Below are 24,944 nucleotides of genomic sequence, written 5' to 3'. Positions count from 1 at the left end.
TGCCCTGTGAGCTTCCTCGGAATTACATCTGCTGCACAGTCCTGACAAATGCACTTTGCAAACAAAACTCTGTTGTTCATTTGCCACCTGCGCTTGCTTAGCACTTCAGCCTACAGGAAGGCTTGAACTCCTGAGGCTGGGTGAACAGACCACTCCACAATTCATCCACTTTGACATGTCGCTCTGGCCAGGTCTAAGAGTAAGGAGATAATTCAGGGAAAGGGTCTCATAGAACTAAGGGGATCCGTATTGGGCAAAAGACAGTTATTTTCCACAGAGAAAGAATTATAAGTGTTGGCTATCTTCTACATTTATCCTTTGTGCAAATCAAGTAGACTTACACAAGTCTTGGATAATCACTACAAGCAAGAGGGCCAATGCTTCACAGATTACTTCATTACTCACAGTAACTGGTGTGAATACTTGAGCCTCTCTGATATAAACCACTGTTATTTTACATTTATGGATCCCACAGAATTCATTATTGAATTATAACAAGTTTGTCACTAGATCACACAGCAATAAGGTACTTCAGAGCAACATGTTTTGAAAAATACGCTGTGGGTAAGGATCAGGGACGTTTTAGCTGTGGTTGTGGTTTGGGATTCTTTTGTGTGTGTGTTTTCTATTTTGTTTTGGGTTTTTTTGTGTGTGTGTGTTTTGTTTTTCTTTTTTCTTTCCAGCTCCCTTTCCTCCCCCTGTTTCAAGACAAAGGTGGGCTTGGTTAAAGGAGAAAATCATTTGTCTGGTCACATCCTCTTCTGACAGAAGACATTCTTTCAAAGGAGCTGAAATGCCTTGCAAGGTCTGTGGGGAACACAGATGGGCCCATTAAAATGTCAAGCTTTCGTGCAGAACTACAGCTTTCCACTGACAAATCAGCTTCACAGTGGCTTTGGCAGATAGTTTACTTTAACCAGCCACTGGATAGCAGACCTGTACAGAAATTTTCCCATTCCTGTCACATCCTGTGCTGAGCTCAAGCCAGCTTATGATGATACATGTCTGATGGAATAGCAGAAGAAAAAATAGGAATGTCAGCAATGAAATGCTCCCTGACTGCAATGACAGGAGCTTCAACCTCTGAGCTGAGGGGGTGACAGACAGAGAAGCAGCTTCACCCTTAACTTGAGCACAATTTGTTCCAACAAGCTTACCTGAAATGCTGGAAAGGAACAAAGTAGATCGGTGAGCTATTTCAACTCCTACCCATGCAAGTTTTCTCAGACAGTTTTCTTCTACTCACTCTTCACACAGAACATTGTCGTGTTCACAGACTGTATCAATAACAGCGCAGTGGAAAGGAGTGTAGTCCTGCTTCACTTAAAGTACTTACTGCCATTAAAATGTAGATCCCACTACCTCCAATTTACGCACTTAAGCCTATCGCATTTAGTGGGCAGGTGTGTTAAGTATGGTCATTTGTCCTACTGAAATTTGACCACAAGCAGCTCTATGGATTTTATCTACATTTATGGGATCCTATAATTTTGCTGCTACACTGTTGATAAATATCAGTATCATAAAAAAAAGTATTTCTGATTTTCCACATATGTGGTCCCAAGCTCTGAGGCTTTCAGTCTCTGCCTTTTCAAAACCAAGATGTCAAATGAATGAATTGGCGTGCCCCACCTCGCGCACCCCATGCACACACACATGCAGGGAACTGCATTTCAACTACGCAGTTGCCAAAAATCTTCATATTTTTGCCAATTCCAGCAGAGCTACAGCTGGGAGGGACAAGGTGAGAGGAATTTCTGAAAAGCCAGTCCAGCTTAGAAAAGCCTTTAGTTACTAAGCAGGGCATTTCACTATCATTCTTTTGCACCTGTTTTTGTTGCTAGCACCCATCTCTTTTCTAGCAACTTCTCTTCTTACAACTGACTGGAGGATATGAATTTCACTTCAGCTTTTTAACCCTGAGCTCAAATATCAGAGAAACTCATGTGAAGAGAGGAAAGAGACCCTTGACTGCAGTTAATCTCAGTATCAGCTGAATCGTTTTGTTTGACTTGTTCCCTTTATGAAATGTGCCCTCCAGGTTCAGATCAGCTCTTTGGTTTGAGACTCGAATCTCTTGGTTCCTCTGCAAGGAGAAAGAGACACCGACCATTATTCTCACAGTTTTATTTGTAAAGGATGTAGCATGAAAAGCTGTATTTCAATGTACTTCAAAACCTGAAAAATCCATGTCAGTTTGTGATATGTATGTTAAAGTGCTTGATATAACAATACGTTTACTAATGTTGTCTTGAAAATAATCCAGTTCTTATTCAGTTAGTAATAATGTAAAGACAAAATATACTTAATGGAGACATTTAAGGATCATTTTAAGCTATACAGGGCACATTTGTACATTTCAAGTGTAACATACAGTATTTCCCCTTAAGATGCGCACCTTCATTTGATTGAAAGAAGGAAGTTTCTCAAATATGCCATCGCACAACTATTCTAAAAAGACATTTTTGAACAATGATATCTAATTACACAAACCAACTTGGAATAAACTAGTAAATTTCCCACAAAACAGTAGAATTTCATTCATTTCAGAGAATTATAAATACACATTTGATACACGATGAGGCATTTGATTCTCTGACTCCCTTAAGTTACCATGTTGGATGTTAGTATAACAGGACTATGCAAACTCAGACATCTGCAGACAGGTACCGGATAGGAATTTTGTTTTTTAAAAAGCAGATACCAGAGAGCTTTGGTCTTTTCCAAGATTCCCTTTCTCAACCCATGAAGGTGCTTTAACACTGAAGTAAAAACTGTGTCAGCTTAGAAGAATCCTGATGGGTTTCTCGCCACTCTAGTGGGCAGAATGATTTCTGTAAACCTTACAGAAAATAAAAACCTCACAGTTTGCAATAAACAAAAGTAGTCTACTAAAAAAAAGAAATACATGGTAGAATAAAAATTCACTACAAAGAACCATACTCCCAAGGTTGTCAGATAACTAGTCTTCTAGGAGTCAGAGGCACTCAGCTGTGCCTTGTTCAACGTATCTTAGGGTGCTTTATTGCCTACAAGGAAATATTCCACACACATCATTTTAATTGGATTATTATTAATATGATGTGAAACTTGACAAAAAACAAACAAGTCAACACTCGCTGAAAAAGCCGATGTGAAGTTCTGTTAAATTTAAGTGCTAAAGGCTCCTTAATGTAGTTTGAAATGGGAGAAGGCCCTGTTTTGAATTTTTAAATTTCTCAGGTTTTGACTTATTTTAATTTAAGAAAGACTCTGTGTGGTTCCTGCCCTTTTCTCTGTGTGTGGTTTATTCATCTATTCTTGACCTTTAGAGGTGCTCACATTTCTACTTTATCCTGCTTGCACTTAACCCCTGTCATGTTGGATGAATGTTAGGACTGCTTAAGTCATAAAAAGTCCTTGGAGAAGCATGCAGTAGTATGCGTCTGAGAAGTATCCAGCTAGCAAATGCAGATGATGCTGCAAAGAAATCTAGGACTGAAGAGGTTATTATTTCTGTAAAATGAAAGTCACTCAGACTGGGTTGGGCATGAAAAATCATGTACATCAGTCATTAGACATAAAAGGCCTGAGTGCTAATAGAAATCAAAACATCCTAAGCAGTCATTACCAAATAATGCTGCCACATGGCTTCTGGTGCTAAATGTGTAATTTATTGATAGAGTTAAGTACTAGTGACGCATTTTCAATAGCTGCTAAAGGGCTGCTGTGCATCCTCTGCTGACTTTAAGCAGACTCGCCTGGCCACACAGAAAACCCTAACACCCCAAATTTCACATTTCTGGAAACGTAAGAGAGATGTCACACAGCCGCGGGCTCTGGCTACTAACTCGTGACACCGTTCACAGCCCTTACGTTAGTTACTCACACCCACAGTGCTGCCGACAGTATTTGGGATGAGTTCAGACAGTGTAAGGAAGTACAAGCCCCGGAGGCAAGAACGGTTATTAAAAAGCTGGAACCCTCACTAAAGTCAATGACTCCCTGACAGTATTATTTTACTTTTCTTAGAAACAGAAAGCTTCTATAACAAAAAACTCTCCTTTCTAATGAAATGAAATCAACAAGAAGAGTTTTCTTCTGGCTGGGAATGTGACATGAAACTTGGACACTAAAGAGAGTTGCTGGTATAAGAACTGGACAGCAGAAGGACCGCAGGAAAGCAGAGAAGCTTCACAAAAAGCAGGTGAGGAAGCAAACCCGAATTTTCATCCTCCTTCCTTTTCCTTGGCTCTCACCCCTCCCTCCACCACGTGCACACTGTACTGAGACCTGCTGCTGCCCACCATTCCCAAGTCCCTCCTAACACCACTTGAGAGCACAGCACCATGGAATGCACTTATAGTACCAGCCAGGGGCCTTTCCCAAGCCACAGCTGGCAGCCACAAAAATCCACTGACAAAATGACCAAAATCATAGGGAATAAACAAGTGAAAATGAACACCTATCTTTAAACTAACCTCCAAAAACTAAAACCAGATGAAACTATGCCCTCATATCCTTCCAACCCCCATCTACGAGAACAGAAAGTGTACTCTGTATTTGCTGCACGTATCCATAAGATGATTTTAATATAATCTGTTGCTAAATTTTTAGCGTACAGGATTTCAGTTGCTCCCAGTTCCTCTTCAAGGGCTGTATAAGCACACTGTATTACTAACATATTAACTGGAAAGAGTGAAGTAGAGAAGCCTCAAAGAAACAAAGTGATATTATTTTTCCCCCACCTCTTGCTTAGTTCATTTTTCAGTAGCTAGATAATTAAAAAAAAAATCCTGTACTTCCTAGGAACACTCATTCTGTGGGATAAAGGAGTCACTCAGTGGGATAAAGGAAGACTCATAACCTGTCAGCATTTGAAAACCAGCTGATACAGTTCAGTAGCACAGCAACATCAGTGTTTGTGGCTCTACAGCAATGATTCCTCTCAATTACAGCAAGAATTTGGTATGAACCAAATTCCTTAATATGAAAAAAAAAAAAACCCACAAAACCAAAAAAAGAAGCCTTCCACGACACAAACTGGCTGAGCGTGAGGGGGAATAATCAGAACATCTGGACAGGCAAGGGACACACTGAGCAAGACAAGCAAGCCATCGTTCCCCATCTCGGGCTGCAGCTTAAACAGGCCTCATACTCGCAGGCTGACAGGAGTCTTCCTCTCCAGTGCTTAAGCATTTCAACACTTGTCTCCCCTCCTGGAGATCAACAGAAGTGACACGAAAGACCTTACAGAAAAAAAAAAATGACAACTCACAGCTTCCATGCATGGAAAGGGTTGAGTCTTTGAGCAAACAAAAAAAATGAAGGGAGACCGTGTACAGTAGGCCAAACAGCATATGCTTACGACATTTCCAAGAGTGAGACAATCACAATGGCTACATAAGGATATTTGCTGTATTAATTTGCAATACCTGAAAAAAGCCCTGCTGAGTTTGAGCTGTATTTACATATCGTTTGGCTTCTTCCTTGCAAGCAAGTAGGGGCATCCCTTCCCATCTTGGCCCTTCCCCTCCCCTAGTCCTTCCCCTGGGTTTAAGCTACTCATAGTCAGAACAAGAACATTCACTCTAAGAAAATTTTCTTAGAGTAATATAATTTCTTCAAGAAGATAGCATATTTACACACATCTAACACATGAAAATACTCTATTTTATACTACATTTCTGTTTCAAATAAACTACAATACTGCATCTTAGCTTTCTGCAGCTTTAGAGAAGAGTCCCCATCGGGCACAAACTGGGCTTCCCGCTCCCACTTCAACCAGCAGCTTTGCCTTACAGTGGTGCACTACCATCGCGTTCAAGTCCTGACAGGTCTCCAATTGTGGTTTGCTTGCTTGGGAAAAGAATAATGAAGTTCTCAGCAAAGCCATGCTAAACATCCACTCCTTTAATGAGCGATCCTTCTAGGATGATGTTGAAATCTTGCAACGTCTGTAGGACTCGGATAAGGGAGTTGACAGTCATGCGGTCTCGTAGGAGAGCGTTCTCCTCATACATCCTTGTAATGGGTGGGCACTCTGCCAGCAACGGGATCCACTGAGAGAGAAAGTGGTCCCTGCCAAGGGGATGAAAGGGATTATTTTAGCGCCAAGTACAACAGATCTCGAACCAAAATTCTCCTCCAAGAACACAACCCAAAACATGCAGTCTGTTTTTTGCGGGTGATGCACGTTGTTTGCACATAAAAGTTCCCTGTATACTCGTAACCCTTTAATTTGTTAGTAAAATATAGGTAACTGAACATCCTATAGGAATGAAGATGGAGAGATACCAGCAGAATTTGACAACTGACTTTGTAAGAATTCAGCAATATTTTCAGATCAGAAACAGGGAAAGTAAAACTCAGGCAAAACCAGCTGACCCTTTTCCAACTGTTTTTCCATGTATCCAGACAGGCAAGACAAAAATGATACTTATCTCTAGATATATCAGCTTCCACCCTTCAAAATAAAACTAAGCACCCGTGCCTTGCCCTTCCCCAAGTGCAAGACAGATAGCATCCTATTGAGAAAGAAAGATTCATCCAAAATAATTTTGTCAAAATTATAACAGACACCCAATTTTCATAGGCAAAGTGATTCAATCAGGATTCAGAAATGTACCAGCTCTTGCAAAGGAACTCTGCACTCCCAAAGGCAGCACGTCACTAAAAATACAATTTCAAGACATTTCATACATACGACTGTAAAACTAACGGTTATAATAAAGCTCACAATATTTTTAGCAGTCGAGAGACAAGTCATGTATCATTACTGCTTCTTTGCTCCAATTTCGCATCTAGTATTACAACTGCCTAAAATAGGTACTAGATAACAGATAGGTACGAGATATCTTAAAATGGAAAACCAGAGGTAATAACAACGGTGTAAAAATATTCTTCTAGTCTAATGCAAGAGGACACATTTAATAAAGAACAATTAGGTACCTCGTCCCCAGGCAAACCAGAATTTGGAATTTGCCATCCTTTCCAATGTTCCTTGGAGCTGTATTGATGGCATTCACATAGTGACAGAAGGTTTTGCATGACGATCTTTGAAGTAAGAGGGCCTCCTCGTTGTCTCCAATCTGGTCACTGGTTTCAAAATAAGCAACAGCTTTCTCTGTGGTTAGGAGAAAATCAGAATCCAGTGAGTATAAGCATATAAGTTGGGGAATGACCTATTAGAGAACAGCGCAGGGCAAAGGGACCTGGGGGTCCTGGTGGACAGCAGGATGACCATGAGCCAGCACTGTGCCCTTGTGGCCAGGAAGGCCAATGGCATCCTGGGGTGTATCAGAAGAGGGGTGGTTAGTAGGTCAAGAGAGGTTCTCCTCCCCCTCTGCTCTGCCCTGGTGAGACCACATCTGGAATATTGTGTCCAGTTCTGGGCCCCTCAGTTCAGGAAGGACAGGGAACTGCTGGAGAGAGTCCAGCACAGGGCAACCAATATGATTAAGGGAGTGGAGCATCTCCCTTATGAGGAAAGGCTGAGGGAGCTGGGTCTCTTTAGCTTGGAGAAGAGGAGACTGAGGGGTGACCTCATTAATGTTTACGAATATATAAAGGGTGAGTGTCAGGATGATGGAGCCAGGCTCTTCTCGGTGACAACCAATGATAGGACAAGGGGTAATGGGTTCAAACTGGAACACAAGAGGTTCAATTTAAATTTGAGAAGAAACTTCTCAGTGAGGGTGACAGAGCACTGGAACAGGCTGCCCAGGGAGGTTGTGGAGTCTCCTGCTCTGGACACATTCCAAACCCGCCTGGACACATTCCTGTGTAACCTCATCTAGGTGTTCCTGCTCCGGCAGGGGGATTGGTCTAGATGATCTTTTGAGGTCCCTTCCAACCCCTAACATTCTGTGATTCTGTAAGCAGAAGTACTTCATGGCAACTTAGAGTTAACAACCTGCTGAGGGCTATTGCACAGTTTATGTATAAATTCCTCGCTCTGAAGACCATAGGTAGCTAGTGATCTCCACTTCTGCTGCACAGCAGTGGTCAGCAGACTGGCTGATGTCTAATACAGTTAGATGACATCAAAGAGTCGCACCAGAGTGCTCTCATTTTAGGCGATACCATCAGCTTGGATTTTTAACCTTTTCTGAGTAAGCACTTACCCTCAGGCTAAGAATCTCAACTTGCCAGCATGTTTTAAGGGGGGTAAATACACCTTAAATTACTACAACATAGTCCTACAGATAAGCATCACCAGAAGACCAGTGCAATGGTTAGGAGAATTCTCATGAACAACTGGAAATCTAAACCTTTTACTTCCTGCCCTTTCCCAGCTCTCCCCCTAACATCAATTGCTACTCCACTCCAACCTCCATCCTACCTTTTTTCTGAATAGAAAAGCAGTTGTTTCTAACACTCATCTATGAATAAATGACTAGAATTTGAAGTGCTCTTAAATTTATGAACAGATTCACACTCATGCCTTATGGAGTGTTTAGTATTTCTCATCTTCCATCTTGTATCTCACTGACACTAAGCCACCTGGAGCAGTTGCTAGGCAGGAACAAGCAGCATTGTAGCTGATGAGAATCCAAGGTCTGTGCGTGGGTAGTCATTTTGCCCTAAGCTTTCTTCCCCTTCTGCCCCCAGATCACATACCAGCTTACCTATGAAATCCCAGATGAAGACATTCTTATGAAAAATGCGAGATGATTTGAATCCATGGTGGAAGACCTGCTCCAGTGCTGCGACCAGACCATTTTCTCCACACAACAGAATGGTAAGGCTCCCTCTCTGTGGGAAAGGGAACGTATGTAAGTACAACTTCCCTTGTTTGTATGCCAGAAGCCTCAAATCTAAAGATTAACAGTCTCTACTGGTGCTTGGGTTCCATTTCTGTTTGTAAAAATATTTACATGCATTGTAGATACCAGGCAAATAATAAAGTAGGAAGTACCTCTTTTTCTGGCTTGTGAAAGTGTTTCACAATATTGTTCACAGCTTCCCCGATTCCCTCTTGGATCTGTCCCGCATTAGGCTCTGTGAAATGACAGAGAGCATACTAGTTGAAGATACCAACTTTAAAACATTCATCAGATTCTCGTGATGACATAGCTTGAACTGCAGGAATTATTCTGTATCTTTATCAGAGTTTAGGCAGTCATTTGTCTTGAGTAAACCTGAGCCTTAATTACAAGCAACTGATGAGCAAGCCTGGACTAATCAAATAAATTGCCCTACTTAAAAATGCACAACCCAAGGATCTGGCTTAATAAATATTTTATTTGAGTTAATCGCATCTTTCCCATCACATAAAGTACAGCAAACATCACATGAAGAGACATGGGCTGAGAGGTTGTAGCCCAGTCATTTGACTCACTTCTACGTGACACAGGCCAGAAAACCCAGCACTCATTAATTCCTGACTTGAACTCAAAATGTTTTATTGAGCCAAGACAAGTATCTATTTTAGGCACATGTCATTGTACCAGTGTGAGTGGCCACAGGCAGAGAATATTCCTTATTAATGGTTCCAAGCGTAAGTTATCTTCTGCCATGTTTCTGTTCTGAATCTGTTTAGCTGTGTACCTCTGCTACTGAATCATGCTGTGCCTCCACCTGCTACCATCTCATCTTCCTACGGAGGTACCTGCAGAAAATCATGTAGTCCCTCATTAACTTTCTGATTAAAACAGACTGAACTTTTTAAAAACTTCATTTTAAGCAAATGTTTTCCAGACTTCAACCGTTTTCATGGTTTTTCTACAAGTCCTTTCTAGTTTTTCAAACATAGGCAGGTTGCTATTAGCTTGTCCTACAATTGTTGTTTTGGAAGTATGGAGTAATTCAGTATCATTTTAGGACCTGATGATCTCCACAGTCTTTGCCAGGTCTAACACAGAGCCTCATATGGCTCCCAAGGCAAATTAATTATTTGGCCTTAGTGTTCTCAGTCCTGAGGAAACATTCTGCAAGTAGCCCTGCTACCCACTCCTCCAGCTAATGTGGACTCACAGGTGAAGAGCTGCAGTGGTCCTGTGGTGGTTTTTAAATGCTGCATTGCTCTTGGAGACTAATCTTTCCTTGCTTGACGTTTCAGCAGTTGTGTTCTCTAATTTTGCTGGACTGATCTGTGAACAGGATCTACACTGTGTTCCTCTGTATGCTTTAGCACAGAATGCCTTGCGTTCCCCTTACAGTCCCATGCCCCATCGTAGCCAGGTGCAGTTACTCATAAAAAACCCATAATTTTAGGTACAAGAAGCTGACATCTCCTAAGGTCCTTCTGGAGACGTGATCCTCCAGAAGGCATTTCACAGCATCCACATCAGGCTTTGAACTGCCCTTCAGAAAAAAATGTCTTCCCACTGACTGCAAAGTGAGCAGCACCAGCTACTGCAAATTCTACTGCCTCCTATCTCCATGTTCCAAGAACAGAGGTTATCTCCCAGCTATCAAATGGGGACCCTGAAAGAAGCAACGTGTACAGTCACAGAGCAAGCTGTGGACATACAAACTGGGGCAGGAAAAAAGAAAATCATCAGCTCACAGGTGTTCCTCTGCACCAAGCCTTGCTTCAGTAGGAGCTCTCCTGTTCCCAGGAGCTTTACTTTCCCAGCAGTTGCTGCTGCCCACTTCTCTAGGGTCCTGGGGAGAAAGTAAAGCACTTACTAGTGTTCTTCCCTGTGAGGGAAGTGATGCTGAGTCGTCGAGCCGTGGTAGGAGACTTCTGCTGGGGTGGGGTACGGCACTGCTTTCCCAGCTCTTCGTCAGATGTGGAGGACACCAGCTCCCCGATGAGTATTCGCTCCAAGCTGCCATCGTCAACGCCCTTTCCCAGCCATCGCCCACAGGGAAACCTGCCGTGCAGCCAGCACAAGCACAGGTCAGCTGCACAGGGAGGCTACCTCCATCCCAAAGCTGCAGGGACAGACAGCTAGCACCCAGAAACACTGCTCATGGGCAGGGAATACTCTGCAGCCAGAAACTTGTCACAAACCAGAGCTCACCAGGCAGCATTGCCTGTACCACAACTGATCATCCTTAGGGAAAGGGAAATACGCTAAGCTTGCGTGAAAGCACAGGACAACAGAAAGTGTTATACACATGGTCTGCATCTTGATTTCTACCTGATTGTTTTTCACTTGCAACCACAACTGATATTCAGCCTTTAAGAAATATTGTGATGATTAACAATTAAATCCCCATGCAGAGTTCCCATCCTGCTGAAGCTGTGACATCTCCTTATACTTAAACCTCACCCCACATTTTATTGCTGTACTTTTTGACCCCATCCACAGCCCTAAAGAAACCCACACGCATGTCCATAACTCCAGTCCTTGTACCCCGTTTTCTTCCTACTTTCCCCCTTACACTGTGGCCAACTATGGCTTTGGAGCTTACGTCTCTGAATTATTGTTTTCTAATTCTGTTTTTAGGGGAAAAAAAAAAAAAGTCTGCTTGCCCAGATGTTTTGTAAAACCAGTAGTGGGTTAGGAGATCACTTCAACACAAGAGGTATGTGCTTAATAGAAAATATAGAAGAAATCATCAAAACCTTTTCTTTTCTTGCAAACTGAGTTTCTGTAGATTTGTTACAGTACTTAGATATTCAATTTTTTTTAAAAGGAAAATAAACCAATAAACCCTAAACTATCATTCCAGCTCAGGGGGATTTAAACAGTTCATTTACGCACAATTTTACCACACTACTTTAAATCAAGAGATTAAATTATTAGACACAAACATATGAATCAATTCAAAAATATCCACCCTATCTGTCCTGTCTCAGAGAGATGCAGAGAAAATCCTACATTCAAGTCTCATTTCATATTTATCAGATTATTTGACTTCAACCAGGGCTTCTGAAAAGAGAGAAATGGGAGTGGGGGAGACAACCCAACCATATTCGGTACCCAAATCAGCCTCCAGTGCTTGATCAACTGAGGAGAAGACAGATGCCTTCTTGATTTCTCTAGATTTAACAAACAGGAATTTCAGACAAAAAAAAAAAAAAACAACTTGTTGCTTACTTGTATGTGTGTCCTGTTATTTCATTTCTGACCATGACACAATCAACCAGCCACTTGGCTAGTAGCCCTGAGTTGTCATGACCAATCTGAACGGTCGTCAGCTTCCCTAAATTCTGGCACTGAAATGAATAACAGTTTTTACTTAATTTAAAACACAACACACACCCCCACCACATGCACACATATGGTCTCAAATGTATGGTTTTATTCCATTTCCTTTGATTTACACAGCAAGTAGTTTCAACCAAACACGCAGAATGTTTTGAAAAGCAGCATAATTATTTTAACACAGGAGAAAAGAAATACCTTGAAATAAAACTATTAAAAGCTTGCGAGGAGATTACATTCTTTGTTGTGAGCACTCACTCTGAATACTTCTGAGAAGTTTTCATTACAAATTTCTGAGCTAAGGTGATAAGGTATGCTTTTGTAGAGGAAATAGATCTCCAGTACAAGCAACTTTTAAAAAAAATGCATTTTGAGCATATTGACCTTCAGGTGACCCACTCTACACTATGAAGCAGTCCCGAGATGCTTTATTATTTTCAGAGATCAATTTACTTATTGTTGGGCAAAACAAGTCACCAACATGAGACAGAACAAGGAAAACAAGGGACTGTGAATTCCAGTGTGATATGTAATTGTAGGTGGGGCTGGCAGCAACATCTATTAACGTCACCTAAATACTTCCCTTGCAAGACCTTGGTTTTCATTGCTTCTAATACTGCCAAACAAGCAGCTTGGACTGACATTTTCCATAGTGGGTGGCTACCCAAGCTGATATTTTAGGAAAGCTTCAGCCAAAGGAGTATTCTAGAACAATGTTAGTATGGTGTTTAGTGTTAGAAGCTTGCAGATCTTTTCTACAAAATACTACTATGTGAATGAGAGGCAGCAAAATATCATGTCTCTGTCAAAATCTACCACTATTTGGCAAGAAGTGGTTTTTTGTGTGTGCTTTGTTTGTTTGGGTTTGATTTTTTTGCAATTGTTGTTGACCAGTCTGCCTATGCTCATTGGATGCAATTTCAATTTTAGGAGATTTTCCTACGAAATCACTCCTTACTGGATATGGTACAGCCTAGAGCTACAGGAGCCTGATGGGGCTTTCCCTACAAATTCCTGCTACCAGCTGCTTTGGTGCGGCACTTAGCCAACCTGTAATTGATGGGTGGGAAAGCAGAGGGGAACGCTGGGTCCTCAAACGCAAAGAGAAAACCACAGTAAGTACGGAGAAAAGAGCCTGATGGGGGTGGTGGCTCTGAGGTTTGCTGGGGGTAGCACATGAAGTTGGGAAGTTGAAGAACACAGGAGTTAGACTGGCTGGTTGGAAGGAAAGCAACATTGGACAAGGAGTTGGAGTGGGAGGAGAAGAAATTTGGGACTGGCCAGAAGAAGAAAGAAAGGGGAGAAGAAATTTAGGACCTGGGTGGTGCTAAGTGGGAAGACAAATTAAAACAGAAAAGAAACTGAGGAGGGAAATGAGGAGTCAGAAATGAGCCCTGAAAGAGAAAATTAGGATAGCTGGCAAAGAGATGTGAAAGGGAAAGAGATGTGGAAATAGATCAGCGAGGTGAGAAAAGAGGAGCTGGCCTGGGATAGGGACAGCAGTGAAGCCTGTGGTTAAAAGTGGTACCTGGTCACAGGAAACTTTTGTCTGGCACAGGAGGGGCAGACAGCACTATTTTTTTTCCTGATTTTGAATGTACAGAAACCTTAAACACCTGGACAGAATCTCAAATACTGTGCTCTTAAGACAATAAATCCTCACCAAAATAACATTTAATTCGAAGCATGTTTAATATTGAAAAGTAAAATGTAAAGAGCATGTACTCACCTCAAATGTCATTTCTAGGTGGTTTTTAGGAATCTGCATTACACCTGTATCTCCTAGTTCTCCCGACACACAAATCCACGGGTTTGATGTGGTTATTGCATTGCTTAGTTTTTTGATGGGTATTATCACAGACCTATAAGGGATCACTAAGAACAGGGGTGGGGGAGGAAACAAGTTAGTCTTGACTTCTTATTTTTTTTCCCCTTAAACACAACTTCTGGAGTAAACCACGCCTCTCCCTTGAGGGTAAGTTCTTGCCCCGTGTCTCAGCAGCCTAACTCCTCCGTTCTCCATAGAAAGGGTGAGACAAACCCGTAGAGTGTCCCACTGCGGCGGCAAAGCTTCTCCTCTCCCGCGGCTGGGGGGACCGCGGCAGTACCCCCTGCTCTTGCCAAATGCAGACCAGAAGCAGCAGCTTTTGGGGAGCTCCCACCCACGTTCGTCACTGCCAGCAGCTTTCTGCAGAAGCTTTTTCAGCCGCTCTCGGTTCAGCTGCTCTGCGGGCAGCGGTGCCGCACGGTGGTGCTGCAGCTCCGCGGCTGAGCCGGGCTTAGCGCAAAAACCGCTCCGGAGTCGGCCGGGGAAAGGGATTAAGCGCGAGGGGTGGGAAGGTAACGGCACACACGGAAGGTTGCAGGGACGAAAGGATGTCAGAAACGCTGGCGTGGATGGCAACGGCATAGTTGAAGTCTCAAGTGTCTGTGGACATGCCCCCCTTACATTAGGTAGATGCCCCATTGCTGGAGACATTGAAGGTCAGGCTGGATGAGGCTCTGAGCAACCTGATCTAGTTGAAGATGTCCCTGCTCTAGATGGCCTTTGAAGGTCCCTTCTGACCCAAACTATTCTATGATTCTATTATTACTATTATTCTTTTAAATCTGCACCACCCATGTGTGCTTAAGCCAAGGACCGCCACCCGCCCCTATTTGGATTTGACTCAGATACCACACGCTAGCACTGCAAGATTCTCTCTCCATATATTTTGTAAGCTGTCTTTTTAACTGGGTAAGATAAGCCAGGCTTTTGTTTGTTTGTTTCCACTTTTTGTGTGCCATGCAATGATACTGCACTCAGAAAAATACCATAGAATCATAGAATCATTTCAGTTGGAAGAGACCCTCAGGATCATTGAGTCCAACCATAACCTAACACAACTCTAGCACTAAACCACGTCCCTAAGAACCTTGTCCAAATGCCTTTTAGACACCTCCAGGGATGCTGACTCCACCACTTCCCTGGGCAGCCTGTTCCAATGCTTGACAAACCTCAAATCCAAACGCTTGTCCTACAGGGGAAAGCTGTCAAGCAAGATGCCCCACAGAAATAAGGTAACCAAGGATGAATAAATCTCTTTGCACTGTGCTGGTTCTGAGGGGATTTATTGCTTTAAGAGGAGAAAAAGTAGAATGAATGCTTGACAGCCATGTAAAACTTGCTTCACTTCACTCTGAACAGGCAGGAAAATGAAGACTAAGGGCTGCCAAGGTGAATTCAAATAATTAGGTCATCTCATGGCTCCTGCCTTCACATTGCCTGGTGCTAAAGAGACAGAGATTCATTTTCAGATTTCAAGCCCAATCTCTGCTCTCCTTACAGAAGGAGAAAGGAAAGGGAATCTTTTTGATATTTAAGGAGACACAAAAAGAGATGTAAAATACACAGCAGAGCACAAAGTGCCCTGTATTTCAGCCTCCAAAACTTCCATCTCCTTCTCAGTCTGCAGAGAGCAGGCTGTAAGGATGCACACTTTGAAAAGGCCAGAGGGAAGCATTAGGATGTAGAGGACTCATCTGGGAGGGAAGATGAAAGACACTACACAACTCGGTGAGGAATACCAAGTGCTAGGGCAGCACCCTCTGCTGATTACTCTCCTTTGTGCAGTGCTCTTCTCCCAAGCACTCCCATACAACCTTGGCTCTCCAGCTGGTTTCCCAGGGCAACACCCAGCACCCATGAGCCAGCAGCAACAACCAAGATTGGGGTTTTCAGGTAATGTCTCAGCTACTCAGACACCAGCAACAGCAACATCATCTCTTACAAATCATGACAGCAACTAATTTTTATTCAGGGGGGAAATTGATTCTCCAACTCACTGATTGTTGTGAAGACACTCGTGAAGCAGAAGTAATCCACGGCGTTGAGTGAGAGCAGGTGATACAGAAACTGCTCCCGTTCTTCTTCACAGCGCAGGAAAGCATAACGCTTGTAAAGTTTCCTGGTAGGAACAAATACATTGCTTTCTTGTTGAAAAAGCACCATGTATCTTAAAAGGTGTTTGAATCTCAAAACACCAAATGAAGAGTTGATCTTCATGGGAGGTATGAAAAGTGAGATTCCCCAGGTAACACAAGTTTCTAGAAACCCATAGGGGCCATTTACCCTTTGTGCTGTATGTGTGTTTTAAAGACCACTCTCAGCTCCACATTACCGCTGCAAGGCAACAGCGTTCATCTCATTAAAGGATCAGTTCTGCTTTGCTGCAAAGCACAGAAATAAACTAATGCTGCTCACAACAGCAGACCTGAACCAACACATGACAACCTCATTTCTTCCCCATATCTTCCCATTGTGGAATAACCTTGTCTAATAATCCGATCTTCCTTAGAAAACTAACCAGAAGGCACCAAGCAGCAGCAGGGGTCCTCCCGCCACTCTTTCATTTTGGCAAATGCAGCGTACATCATCAGCTGCCCAAAGCAGCACACAGGCACACCAGGAGTTAACCTGACCTGCTCTGAGACAGCACAGGGCTTGTGACACTGTGTGCAGTCTGAAGGCAACAGAGTCCCAAAAAGCAGGTAAGGCAGACAGATGTAGATGAAACTTCAGGAAAAGACAGGTCTGTCAAGGTGCCTTCAGGTGATCACCCAACAGGTGATGGTTTCCAGCTACTCCTCTCTCTACCTTTTAGCAGACTTGAGTATTTGTTAGCTTCTGGCATAGTGATGCATGTAACATCACAGAGCCTGTTCTGATAAGAACTGCATGCAATAGCTAGGATGTTTTCAAAAGGTTTGGGGTTTTCTTCTCCTAAATGCATTGCTTTGTGAAAATGAAGTCAGGGAACATCTAGACAGGCAGATCCTTAAGTGCCTGTGCTTGCAGAAGGAGGCAAAGCTGGGGGAGCTGCTAAGTGGCTGGGAGGGCTGATCTCTAACCCAACCCATCTGCAATCAGGACAGGAGCCTATGCTGAGCTTGAGTCAAAATAACACAGGGCTGATCTGAGAAAAAGGGGCATTCCTGCCCCTACTACTTCATTTGCACAAGACAGAGTGATTGTAGGGCCACAAAGTGGAATGGATCAATCCACTGATCTGACCAAATCCTAATGCATCCTTCCTGAAAATTGTGATTTGTTACTCCAGGTGGATGAGCAGATTTCTGTGCTGCTGGGTAGGCAGCACCTCCTCCCCCAGCTCCCCTCTGCCTTTCATTCACTTCTGGCTGGAAACCACAGTACCCAAACAGGGTGCCTTGCTGCACCTCAAGCCTGCACAGCACCCTCACACACCACCAAGGAAGATGTGAAAGTGAAGCTTAGAGAAAAAGAGGCAGCTTACTTGGCAAGTGCCTGGTTGGAAAGCAGCTGCTTCAGGTGCTGAGACAGAAGTTTCTTCTCCAGAGAAAGCCTTATCCAGGCTCGGGCTCGCCCCACATCAGTCTTTATCTCACTCATGTTCTGAACATGCCTGAAATGGGTGGGGAAAAAAAGAAACAAAAACAATAGATGAATTGTAAAAATCCTACATGCTTCGAATGGCAACATCCAGTGTGATGCAGAACTGAAAAACATCTCCTGACATCCATTCTAGAGAAAGAGACCTCCAGCATGTCCCCAGGGAGCCCTGCACTGTGGCATTGAGAACCTCAGCAGCCCTAGGGCTGGCCTGGGGACATGGGACAGCCCTTCCCAGGCACAGCACGTTGCAACCCAGGACACACTACAGCTCGTATCAGCTGCTCTGGGTCCTGGCATTTGCCTGGCCAAGGTGAGCAGGGGTAGATCTGCTCATCTCCGCATTGCCTAAGGTAGATGTCCCCATGGGCACCTCGTGAGACCCAGTTATACCACAGTCACTCCCTCAATTTGCTGAGGCCAGCGGGTTTGTCTGGGAGGGCAGAGGGCAATACACATCTTAAAGAGTTTCTCCAAACCACCATCTACTCTGAAGGCTTGATCAAACTGATGGCAGCAGCAATGGGAAATCTGAGAAAAGAGGATTGTTGGAGCAAAACCAGCAACAGGCAGTGACAAGCAGAATTATATTTTCACAGATATAAGGGGCCCTCATGTAAGTGATAATCTGAACAGCCCTCAACATGTTTGGTCTGTAAGAAAAGCAGAACTGTTCCATAGGGGCTTTCTTCTATGGTTTTGCTTTTCTTTTTAAAAACTTCCCATATCTTAGTTTGGGGAATGACAGAAACCCTAGTTTTAGAGCACAGGAAGCTTTAGAAGAGGAAGAGAACTGCTGTAGCAGGGCAAAGCTGCTTCTCAAAACCCCCCATTTGGTTAAACAGACAACAAGAAAAATGAGTAACAGCTCCCAGCAGGAGAAAGAAAAGGCTGCATTTTCTTAATTTTCACACAGTGTGCATGTTAAGTGCACAGGCAATTGAGCCCTCCAAGCCTCCAGGGCAGGGTACAAGTACTGTCAGCTGAATCTGAACTGACCTCTGTTACTTTACAACTCCTGCACCTTCCTTGAAGGCCCTCCGTACATTGCTGAGCATTAGGGAATGTGGCAATATTTACTCCAAAGAAAATCCAATGAAGTCACGCAGTGACTGGTGCTTTTTATATTGACTAGTACAGTCTCACTGTCTCGTGCTTTCCCCCATCTGTTATACCCAGACGCGTGCTTTGCGTTATATTTAGACTCTGCACTATTTGAGAAAAATACTCTCTTGTTTATAGAGCTTCTAATATAACAGCACTGGGCCCTTAGGGGCAAATTCGCAAAGTACAACTTGGTGCTGTTCAGAAACGTGTGGTTCCTCTGCACAGACGAAGTGGATACCAGACACAGCTTGGCAGCTCCATTCTCCACCAGGCTGACCTACCCAAATTCTCAAAGTACAGGTTTACTTTTGATACAGACACCTCAGCTTGGGCTGCAAACGGCTCTGTGCTGTACATATATATATGAAGCACCATCAGGAAGAAACAATCGATAGGAGTAACGGTAGCTTGCCAGTGGGAAAACCGAGGATACTTTAAATCTCTTAAAAAGAAAAAAATTTAAAGAAACTTTTCTTATTTTCTAATGTGACACATGGGTAGTTCTCTGATGGACCAAGTGAGAAGTACTAACTCTCAGTGAGCTGTAAAACAAACCCAGGAGGGCACACTATGCTCACATACAAGTCCTTGCCCTTTATAAGCAAGCTCAGCAACCTCTCTCTGCCAGCCATGACGCCGACCAGCTGAATCCCTGCCCAGAGCCTTGCTCCTGGTGCATGGAAAACCCTTCCTGGCTCAGAGCATGGCAGCCAGGCTTAGACCTTCCAGCCCAGACAGCTGGGCACGTGATCCTGGCTCCTTGAGAAGCAGGAGGTGTGTTACACTCAGCTACATCGTCGTGTTGAGACACTCTCCTCAGACATTTTGAGTCTTCTAGGGTGGGAAGATCAAAGCACAGACTATCAGCCCTCTCCCTCCCCTTCCCCCCTCAATGCTCGGCTTAAATTACATCTAATGTGAAACACTGAGTAGAATATGTTATTTTACTGTGAGAAGATTCCAGTATAGATGGACTCAACCTTATTCCATGCATGCTCTGTACCTCTTCATTACCTGTTTCTGGTTCAGATCACATTGGTATTAATTGTGTGTTCAGGAAATAAAAGGATCTGCAACGAGGCAGCTTGCCAGAAGCATTAAAAAGGTTCAGTAATAAGCCTTGGCGTCAGGAAAAGCAGAGTGTAACAGAACAGAGCATTCGGAAACTCGGATTTATTTCACCCTCAGTTGTGAGAGTCAGAACAGCTCTATTTTTATCAGTGACCTAAGCATGAGCACTCTATATTCACCACCACACAGCAAACTCTTCGTGTCAGAGCACTGAACAACAATTTCAGTGCAGCTCCCTAGGTTGGGATTTGCTTTTCATCCCATTAGTAATAAAGAAAAAAAATCTATTTTCCATGTCAAATGTAAGCCTGGGGTATGGCAAGCCATACCCTCTGCAAATAGCTGGGCTGACAGAAGAGGTTACAGCTGCTCAGTGTGGCCATGCCCCCAAGGATGGTGTGCTTGCTCCTGATCCCTGCGCAGCCAGAAACAAGCCGTACCAGTTCATACCATGGAGATAGCAGGTCTTTGCTAACCCAGCTTCTTTTGACTGCAGCAGGTTAAGCATCACTGCCATGGGCCCAGCACCCACATCCTCTGCTGCAAACTCCTCACGAGAGGGGAGGTGCTACACGGGCATGAAAGGAAGTGCCAGTGGCAAGGAAAGGCTTGCCTGAAGGGAAAGGACCTGAAACTTGAGCCCAGCAAGGCGAATGGTTTTGTGGGGGTTGCCTTGGCGCGGACTGGTCCAGCTGGATGCGCAGCAATGCACTCAGCAGTGAGGCCATGGCAGGGTGAGGCTGCAGCAGGAGTGTGCCAGGGAGCTGAGAAAAGGGTGGGAGAGATGCTGCAGATCCTCACCTGGGAGAAAGGCTGAGCGGCATAGCCCAAACACACTTCTGCAGAGACTCTCCGTGCAGGGAACCAAAATAAACATCTTGAGCATTTTCCTCACCACATCTAAGATGCCTGGCTTTGCGAGGGAGGCAGAGGACACGCAGCATTACCTGCAGCACAGGCTTAGCAGACATTCAGAGCGTGACTGTGATTCAGCCTTGCTTTTTTAAGTTGTTTACATAACCTTGCATGAGCCACCAAAAAACAAGCTCTGCTTAAGGCAATGCTTAATCCTCTAGTCATTAGTTCAGTTAGCACCACAACCTCAGCAATTTAACAATTATTCATCCTTCTAACTTCAGCATAAACCTATATATGCAAACAAATATTAAGCAGAATTCCTTCCAAGCAGGACAAAGTATGCCATGAGATTACAGATGACAAATTCGACTCACTATCTGCCCAGCATTTTTTATGACCAGCCATGTTTGTGGACAGTCACGAATACCCAAGATACTACAAAAAGCTAGTGCTCTGCTTCTGTATTTTTTCCTCTGAAAAGCAGTGGAAACACTCTTGTGATTCAAGCAAGAGAGCTCAAGATCTGCGCTGGGCTTTCACCGCTCAAGTGGAAGGACGTGGAAGATGAAACCCGTGCACGCAGCAGCGAGCACACACAGCATCACCGGCCAGCATCCCCCCCAGCATGGGAGTTTCCGCTCCAGATCCTCCTTCATCCTTTCCTTGGACTGACCCTCTATCAAGCCTGTCAGCCTCACAGGACTGAATTAAGTAAATAGCTGCCGCATCCCATGGGAGCGATGCTAAAATGACAGACACGTGTTCAAAATGACCTCTTGGCATTATACTCCCAATTACACTGCATATATTCTCCCTGGCCCTTTCGCATGTTGTTTTAGCCTTGTGTGGCATGTCATATTCTTTGAAATTGGAACACAAGACTCAAACTACATAGCATCAAACAAAAAAGTTTGCACACTGCAGGTGGGAATTATAGTCATTTTCTTCCAGAACAGTCTGAATAATCTGTGGGATCTCACATAAGAAAAAAATAACCATAGAACACACATGGTAAAAAATCACACCACTGTAATCATGGCTTTGTGAGTTAACTACAATTAATCTTATTTTTGCCATGAGATATTTTTGGTCATATTTTTACATGGAAGAAGGACATGATATTACAAGAAACAATACTGACTTTGCCTCACACACTGAATTGCTAGCAGTTACTAGCCGGTCTCTACAGATGAGCACTATTGCATTACTCCTCCCCTCTTTTCATGGCACTTTTATTACCCCACTGCAATGCTTAGCCGTAGCAAGTCCAGTGCCAAAACAGCAGCGTGACTTGGCAGTGGCTTGGTCAAGGAGATGCCCTGAAGAACAACTGCCCGGAGCCATCACAACCACCTCCACCTTTTCTTACTCTCTAATCCAGGGGTGTCAAACTCATTTCCACCCAGGGCCACATCAGCCTCATGGTTATAAATGCAGGATAAATATAGGAGTAGTTACATTTATACAGTCCTAAAATTACATTTGGCCCTTTGAAGGCAATTGCAAGGCTAATGTCACCCCCAGTGAAAATGAATTTGAGACCCCTGCTCTAATTCTTCCAGGTCTCAACCAACACTTCCCAGAAAGCTCTCCAGAGCCAGGCTGTGATCTACAGAGCACCTGCCCTTACTTCACATTCCAACTTCAAACTCACCCAAATACTAAGTTTTACTACATTTCTAAATTTGTACGTTTATTACTATTTGTCATAAAAATGCTAACTGAAAAGAAAGAATACTGCTCAGGCATCACGAGTAGTTTTTCATAACCCTTTGCTTCGGCTATCAACTGTACTTGCTTGGTCAGTAACTTAAAATAAATAAAAATACACAAACTCAAAGTACCAAGGAGTTCAGCATATCTGCTGTTATTTGTAGAAGTTGGCTTTATTGCTGGGAAAAACAAAAACTCCAGTAAAACTTGTTTTTCATTGACTTTTAGCTTAAATAAATCAAGTAAACATGCAAAAACATTTTGTAAAATAAAAAGGTAAGACTTCATTAGCTCTCCTTAGCCCATTTAGTTCTCCTTAGCCTTTGTAAACCCAAAGCCAGTGAGGATCTTTACCTTATGCTACACAGTTAAAACCACAATTAATGCCTTTGGAAACTGTGTACCTCATATCTTGTATCAGGGAAACCCTCAAAGTAGGCAGAGTAATTCCTGTATCGGACTTCCGTCTTTCTGTTCCAACAGCAACTACAATGGAAAAAATATATGAAGTTAACACAAAATTACAGCAATGGTCAACAATGCATTTGTTTTACACACAGCTGAAAACAATCTTAAATGGTTGGTAACTGCGATGTTTCTGTGCATTATCATTAAGTCTATCCTGGAAATGCAGAAGCAGACAAAATTAAAAACGCTTAATACATCACCTGTTTCTTCCTTAATCCAGTGCTGAACTTGGAGATGTAACAATTTCCTTTTTTGTATGTGAAAACATGAACACAAGTCTGTACATTGATGAGTTTTATTAGTAATATATTTTTATGGGAAGTTCACAGCTGAGGAGATAAAATTAAGCTACAGCAGCATATTTGATGCTAAGAATGCCACACATTTCTGTGCTCCGCTACTCTGATCAAACTGCTTTGTGGTGACGCATTTTGCTTTCAGGAATTTGTGCCTGCTAGCCAGATTGCTTAGTGCATTACTCATCAAAGCTTATTAAAAAGTCTTTTCATGAGCGAAGCTAGTTTGTCCATAAATGTGTCTTTGAGGACTGATCATGCAAGTTCCCATCTGCAGGATCTAGAGGATTGGAGTCTCCTTGGAAGATGATCCACTGAGGTTCAGAGACCTTCACTACAATCAATACCCAGCAGCAGGCTGCGGGCAGGGACATCTCAAGGTGATCAGAAAGCCAGCCTCTCTCACAACACAGAAGTAACTTAGTGATTGTTAAGGGACAAGCCAAAGTATAAACTGAGCACCTAGATTGATGGATAGAGATTAAATACACAACATGTGAAGTGTACTGTTCACCTGTATAAAGATTTATCGAACATGGAGTTATTCACATTGGGATTTGAGAGGCCGATTATGCTCACTGAAAGAAAAACATCAGCTATCTGAGCCACAGCTTCACACCTTCAGCTCCTTCAGAAACCACCTCTTGCAGAAGCACTGCTTCTCGCACCTCATGCAGGCTGGTTAAAAGGGAATGAAGGTAGTGAACAGACATCGAGTGACTTTCCAGACAGGGATAACAAATACGTTAATTTGCCTCCAACAATACCAGTCTATTTTGTCCAGACATCAAGGAATCTTCATAATGATTATGAAAGGTCTCAAAATGTAACTGTGATATTAGCAAGCAAATAAACCAAAAATCATGCATAGGATTTGTGTGGTTGCACTGTTCCTCTCAGGCCCCAGTTCATTCACTGTGATGGACCCTTCATGGCATCAGCTGCCAAGTACTCACCTGGGGACTCAGCACTGTGCTCTTGCTTCTCTTCTCTCTCCTGGTACTGAAGTAAATGGGACCACAAAGCAGATTTCCCCTGGAAATTGAATACGTAGTACATAGCTTTAAATAAATCAGGCTAAAGAAAAGAGGCCAGTGAACACAGCAAAATAATGGGATGGCATTTCATTGGGCCAAATGTTCAGTAGTGAGAATCAATTCTTCTCTCCTGGGCCATGAGACCTTAAGGAAGAGGAGAGGACAATCTCATTGACCTCGTAGTCACACCACCTGCCTTGTTTCTTTGTCCTCTCCCTGGGTTTCCCTTCTGAAGGTTGACAGAGAAGCAACCAAACACGTATTTAACAACATCATTGCAATTTCCAGAGGTACCTCTCAAATAAAAACAAACCCGAAAAACTACCAAACCACCAAACAACCAAAAAAAACCCCACAAACAACAACCCAAACCCCAAAACAAATCTCCCAAGCCCTCAGAAGATATGAACCAGAGACTCTGAGCCCAAAGACACCTCCCACTTTAAGTTGGAATGACATTGAGTAGCAGCTTAAAAGGTTGAGATGGCATTCAGTATTTGCTAGACCACTGTATGCACCAAGTCCTGAGTTCCCAGTTACCAACCTGTTTGACCTGCAGACCATGGCTCCAGATTCTTTCCAGCAGATCACAGAGACTGGCAATCAACGTATTTTCCTCCAGACCTGTTATGTTGGCTTCCCCATGTCCCAGCTCAACTGCTTCATGGCCCATCTTCTCTACCAACATGCGTTTAGTCTTTACAAAAATAAAAATCCCCAAAGGTTTCTGAGAATGTTATCCAACAAGGGACAGAATTTATAGATGAGTTTACTTAAACATGCTTAATCTAGAGACCATCACTAATGGCCTGACCAGAGAAACTTCAAATCTCTTTAGAGGTTTTACAGTTAAAAGAATAATTTAAGAAGTTTGCATGATTACTGTCCTATTTCTATACCC

The 24,944-nt window shown here is 43.2% G+C and overlaps 1 protein-coding gene across 6 annotated transcripts in view; it reads right to left on the bottom strand.

Moving 5' to 3' along the window:
* Window positions 1–2,112: 2,112 nt before the first annotated feature.
* DENND5B (DENN domain containing 5B) overlaps window positions 2,113–24,944 on the bottom strand; it is a 118,889-nt gene continuing 96,057 nt past the window's right edge. For all 6 annotated transcript variants that reach the window (XM_071817239.1, XM_071817250.1, XM_071817259.1 and 3 more), the window contains 12 exons: window positions 24,588–24,740; window positions 23,963–24,041; window positions 22,647–22,728; window positions 17,378–17,506; window positions 15,909–16,030; window positions 13,813–13,958; window positions 11,976–12,094; window positions 10,615–10,802; window positions 8,900–8,982; window positions 8,610–8,736; window positions 6,931–7,105; window positions 2,113–6,060 (listed from right to left, as the gene is read on the bottom strand). In XM_071817239.1, coding sequence (XP_071673340.1) covers window positions 5,877–6,060; window positions 6,931–7,105; window positions 8,610–8,736; window positions 8,900–8,982; window positions 10,615–10,802; window positions 11,976–12,094; window positions 13,813–13,958; window positions 15,909–16,030; window positions 17,378–17,506; window positions 22,647–22,728; window positions 23,963–24,041; window positions 24,588–24,740 — 1,587 coding nt within the window. In that variant the 3' untranslated portion in view covers window positions 2,113–5,876. The remainder of the gene's footprint in view (window positions 6,061–6,930; window positions 7,106–8,609; window positions 8,737–8,899; window positions 8,983–10,614; window positions 10,803–11,975; window positions 12,095–13,812; window positions 13,959–15,908; window positions 16,031–17,377; window positions 17,507–22,646; window positions 22,729–23,962; window positions 24,042–24,587; window positions 24,741–24,944) is intronic.

The sequence above is a fragment of the Patagioenas fasciata genome, chromosome 1 (genome assembly GCF_037038585.1).
Source record: "Patagioenas fasciata isolate bPatFas1 chromosome 1, bPatFas1.hap1, whole genome shotgun sequence".
NCBI classification, from domain to species: domain Eukaryota; kingdom Metazoa; phylum Chordata; class Aves; order Columbiformes; family Columbidae; genus Patagioenas; species Patagioenas fasciata.
This window is presented reverse-complemented; position numbering and strand designations above follow the sequence as displayed.